The 17,410-nt window shown below is 40.5% G+C and overlaps 2 protein-coding genes across 7 annotated transcripts; one reads left to right on the forward strand and one right to left on the reverse strand.

Moving 5' to 3' along the window:
* Positions 1-91: 91 nt before the first annotated feature.
* LOC115676004 (phosphatidylinositol/phosphatidylcholine transfer protein SFH9) lies at positions 92-6,382 on the reverse strand. 6 transcript variants are annotated; one of them, XM_056314330.1, is made up of 16 exons: positions 6,016-6,382; positions 5,643-5,693; positions 5,235-5,541; positions 4,388-4,487; positions 3,895-4,161; positions 3,728-3,805; positions 3,547-3,648; positions 3,417-3,466; positions 3,230-3,323; positions 2,977-3,063; positions 2,787-2,887; positions 2,065-2,144; positions 1,278-1,657; positions 1,110-1,181; positions 406-571; positions 92-314 (listed from the first exon to the last, which is right to left on the reverse strand). In XM_056314330.1, the coding sequence occupies exons 2-15, from the start codon at positions 5,647-5,649 to the stop codon at positions 518-520; spliced, it is 1,779 nt and encodes a 592-aa protein (XP_056170305.1). In that variant the 5' UTR covers positions 5,650-5,693; positions 6,016-6,382; the 3' UTR covers positions 92-314; positions 406-517. The 6 variants fall into 6 exon arrangements, with proteins under 6 accessions (XP_056170305.1, XP_056170301.1, XP_056170297.1 ...); XM_056314326.1 differs by having other exon boundaries at positions 5,643-5,735; XM_056314322.1 differs by having other exon boundaries at positions 5,643-5,743.
* A 5,495-nt stretch (positions 6,383-11,877) lies between these two features.
* Positions 11,878-16,900, forward strand: LOC115676006 (uncharacterized). The gene is made up of 10 exons (XM_030598845.2): positions 11,878-12,243; positions 12,921-13,265; positions 13,722-13,794; positions 13,924-14,036; positions 14,148-14,232; positions 14,592-14,664; positions 15,048-15,103; positions 15,982-16,047; positions 16,398-16,463; positions 16,549-16,900. Exons 1-10 carry the CDS (start codon positions 12,062-12,064, stop codon positions 16,627-16,629), a joined length of 1,140 nt encoding a protein of 379 aa, XP_030454705.1. The 5' UTR covers positions 11,878-12,061; the 3' UTR covers positions 16,630-16,900.
* Positions 16,901-17,410: the final 510 nt, after the last annotated feature.

Here is a 17,410-nt window from a genome sequence, read left to right on the forward strand (position 1 = left end):
GAGCTCATCGCGTAACAATCAGACGGTGTCATGAGAGAACATATATCGTGCTGCAAGTAAGCATTTAACGAAAATATACTTTTGAGTCTCGGAGACAAAATAGTGAGCTCTTGAACTTTTATGTCACTATGCTTGTGGTCACGTATAACATCGATATCGCTCCGCAAAAGAAAATTCTCATTTATGTACAAGAAATTATGAACATGGGGCACATTCATTCTATGCCCGGCTAGAGAAATCTGGGGTCTAAATACACAACAGGCCGGTCCTTCCAAGGTTCACCCTACCAATTAGGAAATGCACGCCTGAAAGACCTGTGGGAAGCAGGAATAAGGTGTCACAGAGAGGAGGGAGGGAGGGAGGGAGAGAGACAGACAGAGAGCGGGGGGGAGGAAGGGAGATCACCTGGAATTATAATTATTGTGGTCCAGCGAGCAGTTAAATCTTGTTGCAATTCTCTTCCCAGGAGGTACGAGATACAGCCGAAAAAAAACTTTCTTTCTGAAAATAACAGAGCTCAAGTTCCTGGGGCACCAGATCTATATCTTGGCCAACAAGTGTTTGTTCCGTGCTGTAAGACAGAATTTACGAGGGAACATGATAAGATCAGTATCGAATTTACAATAAGAGTTCATCTACGAGGGAACGCGATGAATCTACCCATTCAATGTCATATCTTTTCGGTAGAGAAGATGACAATCCCTCTGACTAACGGCCGTGTCTGGCCATTTGATTACGACTTTTCTCAATGGCAATCAATATTTGGCCATTTGATTACGACTTTTCTCAATGGCAATCAATATTAACATACGTATCATGTTGTTCTATGGCCAAAAAAGAAAATCAGTCTTCCCACATTAGTACTACCTATACAGCTGTAGGAATCTAAGGATGATTAGATGATGGGGAGACTTTCCAGTGACTTCAAACTCATGCATCACAGTACTTCAGATGAACTAATGCCAGAAATTTTTTTTTACTAGCTATGAACCAAAGGAACCTTCATTTGTAGAAAAACAATCATATTATCTCATGTGTGTGTGTGTGTGTGTGTGTAAAAGAGTTCAAAAGTTCCTTGTTTGCTGTTTCCGGGGTATATAGAAACTCACAGCTGATCTGTCCTTTAAACTTTCAAATGATTGAGCAAGTTCTACTTGCTGAGATGCAGTGGCAAGCAGTGCCTGCAATGTACACGTTTAGAATGAAAATCAGCTTCCACAATAAGACAAAGGACTTCATTTCTGATAGCTTCCACACCATTTAGGAAAGATACGTACCTTTTTTGTCTTCTGCAGATCATATTCTATGGACTTAATGCGACTCATCGACTCGAGAAGTATGTCGTCTTTTTCTGGGGGTATTTTCGCATGTTTATTGGATAGTTCAGTCACCACCTTTTCTAAGTTTTGCAGCCTTTGCCAGCACGGATGGAGCGAGTTCTCTTCTATAACCTGGGATGTGCCTTGTGCTCTTGACTCTTCGCCATGAGATCTACCCTGGTCTTCTGACTCTATGCCATGATGTCTTAATGAAAAGGTTCTCCCTACCCTCTGGAATAGAAGATATATACACCCTAAAAATTTGACTAGGAAGCGAACTACAAAACTTGTTATGGGAGGAAGAGCTCTTCTTGGGGTATTGGCATCGGTCAGACGATCTGTAAATATCACCAAACGAGATTATATTCCTGTTTGTTTTATAGATGTCAAAACTCAAGCTGGAGGGAAATGAGTATAGTGCCTCCATGGGATTAATGAACCAATACAGGGAAATTCGCTTCAATTTTCTCACAAAAGACATGCTTCGTCATAGATTAATCAGCATAAGTCATGATTGAGAAGTCATCTATTCAAAGCTATTTTCATACCAGAGAACTTCTATTTTCACTTAAGAACGGAGCGTAGTAAGACTCGGAAGTTACATCGCATATAAGAGACATATATTTGATGTTTATAATGTGAGGTTCTAGCTACTACACAAAAATACAGTGCACTGTAAAGCCCAAAGTATTCAATTTTTGCATATGGTTCGCCATGATCGAAATGTGGCGGAATGGTCAAGTACCTGTTGGATTAACATCTCCAATTCTTTCGGTGGCATCAACAGATGTTATTGCATTGGAGGAAACTCCGGGATCTTCCATTCTTTCCTGGTGAAAAATAAAGATGTAGAAGTTTGATTTATATGTAGAGGAAAGTACACGGATGGCATAAATATGCTAATCCCTTATATAAGGCTATGTCTTCAATCTTAATCGAAATTCTCATTTCACAATTAAGAGAATGATCTCAGAGCAGGTTTCGATCATAGAACGACAGCTTCTACATACATCACCAACAAATACACAGTAGAGTTAAACAGCATGGACAGATGTTCATATAGATTGTAGGATTTTGTGGAGTTACATGAATACTAGCATTTTATTTTCTCACTACCTACCTAACTCAGTTTTGTCTTACATAGAGGGTTCTATTCTGCAGGCAGTCACTTATGTACATTAAAACCACAAAATTTGGAAAAATGAGTTTCGAATAGCCATGAGCTCAGTGTTTTCGAGAAGCTCTATCAACTGCTTTCCATATAGTTTTCCTTCATGTAAACAAACAAGGTCGTTTAGCAATGAAATGTTGAAATTTTTTTTTTTCCCTCGGTACCCAGGCAAATGGGCTATTCAAACCTCGAAACAATCTTTTCTTGTTTAATAATCAATTGAGAATTTGAAAGAAAACAATGCTATAAACAGAAGCTATCATGAATTGAGAAGAAGGTAATATCAAATTGCAAACGAACTTACTTTATCACAAGGTGGTATCCAATGCACAAGGTCTGAGGCACCTTTCCTTACCTCTGGTAGCAGCTCTTCTCTGGACACATCATCGCTGGTGTTCTAAAAGAAGAAGAAACAGGCATTATAAACCATACCTTGTAGTTCCACAAAATTTCGAAGACTTGGTCGCTAGTCTTGCAGTAAGTTACCTTGGATGCAAAGAGTTCCACTTCTAAATCATATTCATGGTAGCTTTTTATTTTCTGCAAATACATTGCTTCCCCGATGTGGACTAGCTGCACAGAGTAGATGGACCATTATATATATATATATATATATCTATCTAGCAGAATGAGGGTAGATACATCGACAGCAACTCAAAAGTTTTGTATTTTGAAGCATCCACATTCACCAAGTTGCTGATAAAAGATATAGGACTCTAGTCATTCAGTAGCGCCATACTTTCATTATCTCTGGATCAGTCCAAGGTCCCTTGTCAAACCTAAGGCATCCACCTTCACATGAGCAAGCTCCTCCGAGAAAATCTGGCAATTGGCTGCTCCATGATAAAGATCCTCGCATGAGTTCTACTGCCTAAATTAACAACTAATGGACAAACTTTCCATGAAGTACAATTTTGAGTACTGACCTCGAATCGATAACTTCCAACAACTTATTCCTGTATTTGGTCCCCAGAACCTGTAGGTCAAAGCAGCACCATTTAGGGATTTGTGTACTTTTCATCTTCCAACTAAGAGAGCATGTAGCATGAACCATACATGTATCTTTGAGGTAGTCCTTGGGTCAAGGAAGCTCTTTGCTGTGTTCCAAAGCAGTTTGAATCCTTGACCAGAATTAACAATGTATAGCTGATGCAATGTCTGCAAAGAGTGAAAAAAATAAGTGAAATTGCCTTGGCATTAGTTTTACTCAGTCGCGTTCTTATCATTATTAAGCTACCTCAGGATAGTTGTCGCCATCAATTTTCTGCATGCGCATAACAAGGTCATGTGCGATCTTTCCAAAGCTCATAAAATTCTGCATAATGTCCGATATGCCACTCGGTTATACACTGAAATCGATATGTGACAGGCACTCTTCACAAAATATCATAGTTCACAAATTACCATTCCTTGGACGTCCAGTATGGTGGTTGTAGAGTCGATGTGCCTTTTTGCAGCAATGGAGCATGCGGGGAACTTTTCAGCAAAAGCTTTCTCAAAGCCTTGAACATGGTACCGCAGAAACCGATCCACAGTTGTGATAGACATCAGCTTGCTAGGTTCAACTTTTCCGAGGCGTTCGATATATACAGGTCTTCCTCCTTTGTCAACACCATGGTAACCATGAGGATAACATGACTTGACTTCCTCATACTCATCATATACATAATCCTAACATAGGGACCATATAGCAGAAAATGTCAGAAGAGAAATTAGAGGCACTACACAGGGAGCCAAACGAGAGCTTTCAGGAACAGCAATCTGTCAAAATAAAATACCCCGAAACCTCAGTGGAACTTGGTTTCAACAGAGACTGAACTAGAGTGCATCAGCCCAATGAACCTCAACGATAAGCAAAAATATAGAGATGAGAAGACGATGGCGATGCCAGTTCTACCTGTAAAATAGTATCTACTCCATTCTCTTTCCTCCAGTTGAGCATTTGTTCCCACATATGGACTGTTTTGTCTAGGTCAAATTTCCTTGCCTTTAAGAATCTGCAAAGAAAAGAGGCGATATCTCGGTGACATCAGCTAAGCTCAAAAGTGAAACACATGGAAACTGATGAGGGGTAATAGAGTTACACCCCGAAAAAAAGTCAAAGATAACGCAAAAACTGGAATATGGTCTGACAGAACGATTGGAAGATAATCTAAGAAAAGCAATCTAACAACCTGATAGTTTCTACTAGTCGAAGACAACTTAAACCATCCGTCACTGCAGTCTAATTCTTTTCACGGTTTGAGAATGCTTCTCCATTGTCTATTTACTCATTCAATGTGCTAATTATGGACACCTAAATAGGACCAAAAAGACAAAGGATGCTAACAAAGCAAGCACTCAGACCCTTGAATACACATCAAAATGCATTTGCAAATGAGGAAACACAACGTAGGCTGCAGTGACATGAACAAAATGTTTAGGTTGCGGTGACCCTTGGATACACATCCAAATGCTTTTGCAAATGAGGAAGTACAATGTAGGGCTGCAGTGACACAAACAATGTGATGTGATTTACTGGGTTCAACGCTGGTAAACCAAGTCACCTACTAAAGGAACAGACAATATAGGTGGCGACAGAAATGGAACCAAAACTACCGATTCTTTATTCTCTAGATTGAAAGTCCTGAAACACGTACCATTTTCCAAGACACCTAAAGAGTACATTTTTTAGTGCTGAACATACAGTCCAATCTTAAACGACCACCAAACCTGCGTACATTTTATAGCGAAATTCCATATACCTCAACATTGTGTGGTAATCATCATGGAGAGGTGGAAGCAGATCCCTTGTTATCAATGTCTGACGGAAAGCCTCGACAGCCCTCTCCTCTTTCGCATCCCGCACATCCTCAACAGAGATCGATGCGTATCGGCAATCAGTGACGCGCTTACCGCGCTTTTTAAGAGAGTGCGCGATTCTCGTGGACGCAATATTCATGGCCTTCTTCTTGTGGGACCTGGACCGCGGTCTCCTCCTCTCGTCATCGGATATCTCGTAATCGGACCTCCTCGCCTTCTCATCGTCAAGCATCGCCATCATCGCTTCCCCTGAGATCACCAGCAATCAAGGACTCAACTCAGCGAATACATTTCCGATCGAGTTAAACCTCAGATACTCCGACAAAAAATTCCAAAATCATCAAAATTACCTGACATTCCACCAGTCCCTCCCGCGTTCGGTTTGGCCTCGATCCTAGTATCTGCAGAGATCGAGCGTAGTCACAATCTACTGGCGAATCGACCTAACGAACTGATTCAGTTTCAGGATCACAAAACACGCAGCGACACGAGCGGAACAAGCGAAAAAAATATCCGGATTGGAAAAACAGCAGATCGCGACATTGATCGCCGCACTCTCGAATCAGCTCGCCACTGCTCGCGTGCGCCGAATCGAAAAAAATGCAGGACGGACCAATCCAGGCAACCACAAAAAAAAAAAAAAAACAAAACAAGCAAGCAGCCAAGCAGAAACGGCAGAATTCGGCACGAGCTACGGCGATCGGCGGGGTTCTCGCAACCGACCTGGAAAACCGGCGACAATGGAGGAGGTCGAGGTCGAGGTGGAGGCTCGATGGAGAGAGCTGCGTAGAAGAAGCGGTGGGGAGGCGAATCGATTCGAACCGAACCGAACCGAATCGAATCGTCGGCGATCGGAGGAGCTCGGGAATCTTCGAGGTGCCGGGGAGGGAGGCGCCGGCGCCGGCGGGGGGGGCGGCGGCGGTTCAGGCGGAGGAGGAGGAGGAGGAGAGGCTGCGGCGGAGGAGAATATATGCGCCGCGAATCACTCGCATTTCCGTCTGAAGCGTATCCGAATAATGCAGCTCTCTCTCTCTCTCTGCCCTGGGAGCGAGGTTGCTTTTTTACGAAGTTGGCACTCTCTTTCGGTTCTCTTTTCTCTCTCTAGCGAAAAAAGAAAAAGAAAAAGAAAAAATCTTCTTGCTCCTTCTCCTCTCTCTCTCTCTCTCTAGCCTAACCAACTCTTAGAGGCTTTTTAAGATTTTCCTTTTCCGCTTTTTTTTCTTTTAATTAAATTAAAATGAAAAAAGTTTAAAAAAAAAAAAATACTGCCAATAGAGAGATCGCGGGTCTTTCTCAGAAGAAGCGTTACGAGGCGGGGCCTCCTCGGCTCCCCTTTTGTTTAATCCAAACGCCAGACCGTTTTGTTGTTTGCTTTCCCCCCCACCTCGTTTCCTCAGAGGCCCGCCGGCGCCGTTACTTGACGGCGGACGGCGGACGGAGTTTGTGAGACGCTCCTTCCTTCGCGTGCAACGCCTTTTGCCCCCCCCCCCCCCTAGTCGTGGAAAAAAATCGGCATATTTTTTTTAAAATCGAATAGAAAAAGGGGGAAAATTACGAAAGAATTGCATGTCGTGCTCCGGGTAATATTCTGACGAAGGGATTCTCAAACTCTGCAAAAGAAAAAGAAAAAAAAGAAAAGATAAGAAAAACAGAAACATGCGTGAGGAATCAAAAAATCAAAAATCAAAAATCAATCAGTCCCTTTTGACCGTTCGCGGTCCGCGCATATATGCCCGAGGAGAAACGTAATCCGTTTTATTATCGAGCAGCGATCGTCGACCGAGAGGGGCTCGTGGGAAGGAGTTTCGAGCTCGCACGCCACGGACCACTCGCTTCGCGCCACGTGCTGGTTGTCGGTACTTCGCTTCTACCAAAAAAAAAAAAAGTGATTATTTTCTCCAAAAATACATAAGATGATTTTTAATTTTTTATTTATGTGTGGAGTATACAATATAGGAAGGTGCATGCAAGAGGAAGGGTGGGATGGAAGCATAGGTCGGTCACCTACCGCTACCACGTTGTGGGGTTATGTAATCCATGAGGCGGTACATGTACACAAACATGTCCATGTGTTCGCTCCTAACTTTTATTATTATTCTTTAAATTTAAGGATTTTCTTTTATAGTTTTCTTGGTAGGATACACAGGCCCCTTTGTATGTAGACGTCTCACGATTCGATTAAAACCGAAATTATATACCCAAGAGTCAGCAGCACGAGGCCGAGCATGCTCGAATAATCAGGCAGGTCGAGAAATGTCATCTTAAGCGAGAAATCGGATAGGGATCGCGCCATTTATGTAGAAAAACAATTAATACGTAGTAGGGTCGGATCTTCTTTTCCTTTCTATGTTTGGGAAATTGCCTTACTTTGTAGGAAAAAATCTACATAAATCAACCCTCGTTATGATTATTATGGTTAATACTATGAAAAACCCTAAATTTGTACACCAGTAATAAATTTACCCAAAAATAATTTTTTAATTACCAAAAATCCCAAATTGGTATTAATGTGACAAATTTACCTAAGACTAATTTTTTTACCACAAAAAACCCCAAACTGGTACGTTTGTGACAAATTTACCTTTCGTCAAATTGGATTAATACTACGAAAAAATCACAAATTGTTACACCCTAACCCCGAATCGGCACACCCATCAACCACCACGTGTTATTTAACTCAAAAATTTGACAGTAAAATTTAACGGAAACTGATAAAAGGTAAATTTGTCACGGATGTACCAGTTTGGGGTTTTTCGTGATATTAATCATTATTATTATTATATTGCATTTTATGACCAAGGGGGGGTTGCGGGAGAGAAGGAGAGAGTTTTTCTAGATTCCAACGTTCGATTTTGCTGCCATGCCCTTCGAGAAACCGGAAATTGCGATGTGGGGACGAGAGAGGTGCGGGCAATCGAAATCAATGAGCTGACTTTGGGTTGCGTATTTAAAGGGGTTGGTGATGGTCCAATTGGCTGATGCAAAAAGATGCCTCCTCTCTTTTTTGATGCCCTTTTGGACTCAACTAATCCTTTGCTTCGGTTGAATCGGCGCGATAGGAGGAAGCATCGTTTTGCCAAACGGGTGGGACACGATTCGATTGCAATCGCATCCTTTTGGTTTTCTAGAAGCACATGCTGCTGCTTCTTTTTTTTTTTCTTTTTTTTTTGAGCTTTGCTCTTCTTTCTTCTTCTCTAGCTAGTCGGGGAATAAGAAAGTTTCCACGTGTTGATGGAAACCGTCGCGCCCACGTGCATTCGTGTAGAGTTTCGAATGAGTGAAAAGGTGAAGAGAGACGACTGGTGCAACTGCCCCTTTTTGAATGTTGTAACAGGAGTCTCGTACCCCTTGACGATTTGGTCCAATCTCGGTCATGGTAGCTCGGCAATCGGCGTGATTCATGGTACGGAATTTCGAGAATGACGCGTCCATCATTGCGAAGAATTGGTGAACATGTTGCTTTTATAAGCAGTTTTGATCTCGTTTTGTGGATTACTGGATTGTATCGGTTGGCTCTGCAAGGAATATTCACCGGTCAAGCTGTGGAAAGAAGACTCCGTGGATATAGAGAGCATATATGACTCGTTGTTAAACAATTGCACGTGGAATTCGATTGATGGAGGGTCCACACACATACGCGAAAGGAATAGTATTGATTCTGAAACCGTTTGTTTGGGATGCATGGTGCAACAGAAGCTCGATACCACTGTTAGGATGCATGCAGCAGAAGCTTGATACCACTTTGTTAGGGATAGCACGTCAGCTCCCCTGAATACGTCTCCACTCTGTTGTGTGCCGACCTTGTTCAAGAGACTATCATCGGGACGATGTTTCTACATCTCAGCACCCATCTTGACCGAAGGTCTTGGGGGTGACCAGTGGGAGTGACCATCAATCAATCATCGGTTTCGACGCCATAAAAAAAGTTCAATCCAAAAACTTAAACTGTCAAGTGGAGGCAGACCACATAGATATGAATGGTACACAAATCCCGCAGTCAAATTGATGTTGAATAATATTTCAACACGGAAAGCACGACAAAGAGCATTAAATACGAATCTTGAGTCCACTTGGTCCCAAACAATAGTTGAATTGGAGTATGATGTATCGATGGTGGGGCATCAGTGTATTCCAAAAGTTCATGCTCTGGTATCGGTCGAAAGAGTGCATATCTCAGAGTACTTTGGTCCGGTTCTTGAAGAAGCAAGCATTCAAAGTGACAATGTTTCTTCCCAACAAAAAAAAAAAAGGTGACAATGTTTCCAAGAATTGTCTCTATCAAGACATCACTTCGACAACGTCTCTCTTCATTCCATATACAACGTAAAGCTCTAAACTATAGACGATGTAGATTTAAACATTTTAGCTTACAATTTTTTGGAGCTTCTCTAAAGGCGCACAATGTGAGAATATGGAAGAAAATGTGAATTTTTTGCGGTAATCGTGCTTGGTTAATTCGTTAATTTTGCTGAACGAAAAAAGGATTAGAAAGAATGGTTATTATCACAAAAAATCTCAAACCGGTACACTTGAGACAAATTTATCCCGAACTAATTTTTTTACCACTAAAAACCTCAAACTGGTACACCTGTGATAAGTTTACCCCAAATTAATTTTTTGACAACTAAAAACCTCAAACCGGTACATTTGTGACAAATTTGCCCTCCTTTATTTCCTTTAAAGTAGATTAATATCACGAAAAATCACAAATCAGTGCATATGTGATAAATGGAGAGTAAAATCTCAAATTGATATACCCGTCGACTGCATCAGAGGGTAAATTTGTCACAGGTGTACCGGTTTGAGATTTTTTGTAGTATTAACCCTAGAAAAAAAATAAAAGGAAATGAAAGGAAACGGGAAAAAGAAAAATTGAATTCCCCAATATACACTTCCAATGCCCACGGAAGCAAAAAGGTCCAACATCAAGTCGCTTTCAACGTTGCCAATTTAAACTAAACTATTCAGAACGTACCGTCCACAATGACTCGGTTAGTATTGCACGAGATGAACTTGTCAAACCATTTCAAATTCTAAATAATAATAATAAAAAAATAGACAACTTCTAGAATTGATTTGCGATTGAATTGAAATGATCCTTACACAATAGCCACTTTTGCGATTTTGTTCCTCGCTGGTTTATTTTGTAGCAAATTTGATTCCGAATCTAATATTCGGTCACAATTTCAAGACAAATTTCCGTAATTCTGTTTCAATATCGGTGGAAAGCATCGACCGAGCATTGCAGATGAACACGTAAAATAAATAATTAAAAGTCAGTGAAAGAAATTTCAAAAGAAGAAAAAAACTCCTTATACTATTACCTCCATATAATTTTGATCATCGTACTTTATTTTGCAACATAGAAATTGTCCTCATAATTTATTTCGCGATAAATTTGGCCTCTAAACTAGATTTTGTCCTTATAGTTAGATGAAAAATTCCGATTAAGCGTCAAGAATCGATGTGCGGCGTCAACGTGATGTCAGTAGATGCATTGATGATCGGAGCCTGTAGGTATAACCATAAGCTAAACCTCTAGGTGTAGTACTCATGTAGCCATCTTAGGGTTAATCGCTAGTAGCAAGATCTAATTGTGGATCTGGCAACTCACAGAGTCGGCCAGGCCCGATCTAAGTCACAAGGGTCTAAAGACATTTTGGTCAAGGGCATTTAGTGAAAACTTTGCCTGGTCCGCCCTCAAAATGTACGTATGAATCTTTTATGCACTCATGGCAACGCCGCATGTTGATCGCTAATACTTAATCAACGCTTTTCTATTTTCATTTGGACAGAAAAATACAATATATTGGATCTAAGTCCATTCTAAAGTACACATACACGGATCGAATCTAGACATAGCTGATGGTACATGAATTGTTCTTGTCATCTTTCAATCTTTTTCCATTTGCTCATCCAACATCATAGCCACATATTCATTTTACGTCAACAATTTCCGTCGACACTTGGTCGAGAAAATGGAGTTTGTCCCGAAATAATGAACGGAGAAGGGACCACATAAATCACCAAAATGAGTCATTTTTTTTTGTATTTCTTCAATTTAATTTAATGCTCACTCTATCTATTTTCCCTTTTTTCCTTTTATTTTTTTTTGAAAAATGACATAAACAATCTCTGAATTTTAGCCGAAAAGTGTAACGTGGTCCATGAACTTTTAATTAGTTCAATATGATCCACGAACTTTAACCTAATGTATAATGTGGTCCATGAACTTTTAGTACATATTCAATTTAGTCCCTGAATTATATGAAAATGTTCAATGTAGTCCCTGGACTACATTGAACATGTACTAAAAGTCTGAGGATCACATTGAATAAATTAAAAGTTCATGGACTACATTGAACAAATTAAAAATTCAGATACGACATTATACTTTGGGCCAAAATTTAGAAACCATTTGTGTCATTATCCCAATTTTTTTTTTAAGTTTTTCCCTTCCCCTGTCAAAGAACAAAACAATGTAGAAATGAAGAAGAAGAAGGGAGAATATGTTTGGTTCGGAAAAGAAAATAGCATATCCCCTCTCTTGGATCTTGAGATGCTCTGGGCCCCCATTAGCATCGGAACACATGGAGCCAACGCCTCCTCACTTCTCCCTCATTCTCTATCTTCTTCTCCCCCTTCTGCACTTCGTCGCCTTGTTCACTTTCTTCTGGCAGCTGTAGCAAGCATGTGCCATTAGTAGCTGCCCATAAAGAAGCGAAAAACGCAGCTCTGTTTCTTGTTCTCTTTCATCGACACTCCACGAATGTCTCCGCCCCTCGCTCTCTTGAGCCAGAACCCGCCTGTTGTTCCGAATCTCAGGTCCCTCCGTCCGCGACCCATTGCCGGTCGTTCTTGCTCCTTCGCTCTCTCCCGTCGCGGAGTGTCGTTCTTGGAGCAGTATGGGAGCTCGGCGACTTCGGGTAGTGGCAGGGGTTCGAGTCTCAGGTGAGCTTCTTTAGTTTCCACGTGTTGCGATTGGACAGAGGGAATATCTGATGTGGGTTCTCTTGCTTGTCGCTTGTCACGCGGTACGTGGGATGTGGGTGTGTGTCTTTGTTGGTGTTCTGGTATCTTCATTTTCGCCGTGGCGTGAAATGCGTGCGCGCGGACGCGTTCTAATGCGATTGCTCCAGTTCCCTTTACATTTTGAATTTATGGGCATGTCTTGGGAGCACTTCATATATTTGGTCATTGAGGGAAGCCTGGTCAGGTTCTTGACCTTGTTTGATTTTAGCTGATCACTTATTGCGATGATGTGATATGGCCCAGCTAAGTTGATTGGATGCAAGGGGAATGTACTGGTTCACCGTGCGTGATCAAGCTATAGCCTGTGCCCGGGCTTGCAGTACTTGCGAAGTGGCAGTTGTGTTCTATACAAAGGAGAACTGCAACATGAATATTTTTTTCTTGTTAACTTTGCTTTCTTTCTGGTATTGCCTCTCATGGATAAATTTGCCACCTTTCCAAGATGCAACAAAACATCTTGCATGTTGGATGTTCTCCTTATACATCTTATTACGTTTTGGCACTAATTGTTAGCTAGCGGTTGCTTGGGCTGACATTGTCAGTTTATCTTTATGGAATTTGTAGGGCTGACAGGTGGTTTTTTTTTAACTGTGCAGAGCTCGGAGCTTGCAACAAGGGGATGGAGAAGTTTTTGAAGCCATCATCTCCAAAGATACTCTGGATGCAGCAGAAGCAGATATGGTTGAGAATGAGCTTCAAGACAAAGTAAAGAGTGGCGCCATTGGAGGAAGATCGTTGCTCATTAAATTAGCAATTGCCCTTGGCATAGCTGTATTTGGCACATTGATATCTATTAGTGTTAAGTGGTCTTCCCCTGGATCATCACTGGGATTTCAGATTTCGGCAGATGATTCTTCCTCTGCTGTAATGGCTGCATCTCCTGTTGGTTTCAGTTTCAAAGCTTTTGGATACAAAGTTTTGCTTCCAGAATGTGCCCCCGGGTAGCGTCTAGTTTCTGAATGCTTGCTAGAATCAATTGCAATTCGCATTGCTAGCTTGCTAACATAAAAAGCTTCACCACACCCTCTTCTCTTTGAAGAGTATCCAGTACTTTTCTTTTTCCTTACGATTTTCGAACCAGCTATGGGTTCGAATCTAAGAGAAATTCTAGAGAAATCTTGTTATCCTGAAATTTTCTTGTCTTCCTTTTTTAGTTATACTGGTTTTAAAAGAAATAATAATTTTTTTAAACCTTTCAAAGGAAAGAAAAAAATGGTCATGAAAATCTTCTATTTGTCAAAGGGATAATAAATGAAGTTTGAAAATTTCTCTTCATGTTTCATAAGCAGCAGTATTTGTCCATCTCATGAAGCATAAAACTTGAATAGACTTTTATCTTTCGTGTCTTTCGTGTGCATACTGCAAGTTTGAAGGTATTGTCACTTGCCACAATGCAGGTGGATTTACTTTTGGCTGTTAATGGCTGCTGGGTGTGGACTTTTCATTAGTGAGGAGGCTTTGAATATATGGGTCTGTCCTTTCTACTGGTACTTCTGTTTGACATACTCATCGTCTACATATTTTTGCTAGTTATTGTTCTCTGCTTTTCCCCATTGGCTTTCAGTTTTGCAAATTCATAAGTGGAGGTAAATACTATAGGTTGGCATAACTTTGTCCCGGATGCTCTCCTTGGATGGCACGTGGCAATCGTTTGCGGAATCTTTCTCAAGAAACACCCCTTTCATCCTGTCGACAGTTATGTGGGTATATTGGTACGTGGTTGCTCCCTGTGCTTCAGTTTTCTCCATTCTTGTGTTGATATTGTGGATATTGCTACCAACTCGTCCGATTATCTAATCTTACTTGATCATCTAAATTGTCAGGGGAGTTTGTATAAGCGATATGATACCCTTTTACCTTGGGAAGCTTTTCAGACAAACTGGGGCATCAGATGATATTTGTGCAAAGGTTGGTTTTTCCTACTTATTCTTTGTCCTTGCCAATCTTTTAGAAGCATTTGGAAACTCAGCATGCATGTATGGATATGGAGGACGTGATGCCATCTAACTTGTATGCATTTTTCCTAACAAATCTTTCCTAGTTGTATACCTTAACCAACTTTCCGACCATACAGAAAGATGACTCACCACCTTCAGACATACACCAGCATAAACATCACTCAAGCACTTATATGAGTATGCATGAATGGATGTCCATTTTTGTTCTCTAATAATCATAATTACATTCTAGCACATTTACCAATGGATGTCTGAAGTAACAACACCACTTTTTTCGCCACTTCACCTTTTTAAGTTGTATTTTTGCAGTTAGGCATTGGGAAGGAGAAGGTTTTGAACATTACTCGTATTGTACGAAAATATGGAAATCTCATCGGTTTTGGTGAGCACTCATACTTTCAGATTCTCTTGAAATTTTCAATTGCTACATTTGCATTGTTGGATGAGCTCAAGTACGGTGGTAATGGGGTAGTAACTTCTGCAATCAGGGCATCTCCCTTGCTATTCACCCCCTTCATCACATGCTTCTTTCGTGCTTTTCGTTTTCTGAAGATTCTTCTTTGTCAAAAATTGCGCCTATCTTCTACATGGTTTACTTAATTTCTTAGGCTGAACACTTTACTGGTCAAAGTATAACACAAATTTGTGCCGTTTCATGGCCAGAACATATCAGTGTCGGACTACTACTGCAAAGTGTAATTCTTTATTAGATGCCTCATGCTTTATGAGTCATGACAGTGATTTCTCTTGGAACTTTATCTGCAGTTGAACGATTTTCCCTTGGAGTGAGGAATCCAACAGCTTTCCTCGCAGGGGCCTCGGTATATCATCATCTTTGATTTGTTACCATATTAATGAAATATTGGTGCTTAAAATTATTTCATGTGCCAAACTTTTATGCTATAGAAGCTTCAAAAGAGGCTTCTGTTCATAATTTTGATGTTGCGTGATTATTCTATGCCCACTTTCTTGTCCGATTCATGAACACTGGACCTACTTATACATACAGAGTTTCACGGATGTTTGTGGCGTGATGACATTTTGAGAAGATATTTGCTCCTCTTGCTTTTTTTTTCACATTTCCTCCCAAATGCAGCTCTAAAGTTGGGAGGCTTTCTATTTTCTCGTGCTTTTGATTCCATCTCATCTTCTGATGCTACTTGACAATTTGGTAGTTTTTCCTCGGATTAGATCAGATGTGATTAGCAAAAGAACCCTCTATTTTCAGTTACAATCTGGTGACTGGTCTGGGGTGATGCTTTTGAGTTAAGTTAGTGAGAAATTGTGAGGTTATGTGGGCGTGTCATCCTTGAGAGGAAATGCTTATTTATTTGCACAATTAAGTCTCAGCAGAGAACCTGTCCTTGGCTTCTATCTTAGTGAGTTAAATCTAGGTCAGCTTTAAGGATTTTCCGCTTTTGTGGGTGAAAACGAATTTAACACCTTAGATGAATAATTAATTTTCTCCGCATCACATAATTGCACAATGTGCAGACCATCATAAAGAGTTGTTAGTAACCTTGTCATTTGCAATTCAGGCATACGAAATAACAAATTAGAGACACCATTCTTCATACAGTTTGCAGAGATTAATTTACTTTTGTTCAATGTGCAACAATACAAGAACTATTTACCTTCTATATCAATGACTGGACATCGTGTAATTGGTTGGATGACATCCTCTCAAAATCATTCTCAGGGAATATCTCCAGAGTATTTTTTTGCTGGAGTGTGTTGTGGAGGCTTGATCACACTTCCTGTCCAGGTGAGTCGAGTTTGCATAGAGTCAAATGTGGCATTTCATTCCTTTTGAATAGTAACATGCACTAGTAAGTTTCTAGAGTTTCAATCATACCGGTTACCTTCAATTTTCATTCCTTTTTCTTTTCTTTGCACTTCTTTTGGGCTTAAAAATAGGAGTTTATCATTTATTTGTCTGTTGATTATGGAAAATTTGAAAGTTGGAGAAGAGAATTTGGAGAATTTGAAATAAAACAAAAACTGATGAACTGGAGGTGTGCTTCATGAATCATCTTGTTCGGCATGCTTGTTCTTCTTTTCTTCGGTTTGGTAATAGTCCTGAAGCTGTTCTCTTCTCTTTGCTTCTGAGTCCAGTTGGGAATCGGATTTTTACTGAGGGAACGTCCTCTATTTGCTGTTGCAACTGTTGCGACTGCAGTGGTATGGATATATTCCTTTGCCTAAAGTATTCTGATTGTATTTTTGAGGTAGTAAAAATTACCTGTTAATTGCATAAATCGCGCAGGGAACTTGGACCATCTTTCCATATGCAATAGCTGCTTCTACAGCGCTATTTCTCTTTCTGCGGCGGCGCTACTCCACATGATTGGCTTGTAAACTTGTTTTCTGCAGCGGGAACTTCTCGTGTAGATTCATGGAATTTGCTACATTGTATAAAAGGAGGAAATAGCTGCTAGCATCTTATTTATTATTTTTGGGATGGTCATTGCAACTTTCTGTTGAATCACCATCCGTGTCATAGCTTTTTCATGATTTTTAACGGAATAGTCTGTCTATTAATTTGTTAGATGTGTGGGCGGTGTACAACCAAAAGGGAATAATGTTTGATGCTTAGAGTGTACCCTTGTTTGTGATGCTTTCCTGCTCTTCAGTTTCCCTGAGCTAAAGTGCTTGCGTTATAATTTTCTGCAGTTAGTATAATCTCATCCAGTTTCACCAGCGACCATTTTCTTTTCCTTTTGGGTGAGGACTTTGTGATAATTTTGTAGAGCCTTGCTTGAAAATGCATCAAATTTTGTTAGGCCCAAAAGATTTTGGGCATCAAATTGGTTACTGTACGTGTTTCAGTTGCTGCGTCCATTAATTTTTAGTCCCTTGACTATGCTCCTCGAAATGCAGCACATCTCGAACCTAGACAGTCAGAACTCTCTCTGACCTCAGAGCCACTTCCCAGTTCATCTATTGTAAGGGGAATGTGCAAGTCTTTTAAAGGCAAAGTTTGCATGAGACTTGCTCAAACCTTGTCGAAACTTGCTATAATCCATCTCTTGGATGAGTATAGATATCATGAAAGAAGCTTGGAAGACCATCTCATCCGGGCAAACCGCAGTGTTGTTCTCCCTAAAAGATTGATTATGGATGTGTGT

Source organism: Syzygium oleosum, unplaced genomic scaffold (genome assembly GCF_021117445.2).
Source record: "Syzygium oleosum isolate NSW1041296 unplaced genomic scaffold, Sole_v2.1 Sole_v2.01, whole genome shotgun sequence".
In the NCBI taxonomy this organism is placed as follows: Eukaryota; Viridiplantae; Streptophyta; class Magnoliopsida; order Myrtales; family Myrtaceae; genus Syzygium; species Syzygium oleosum.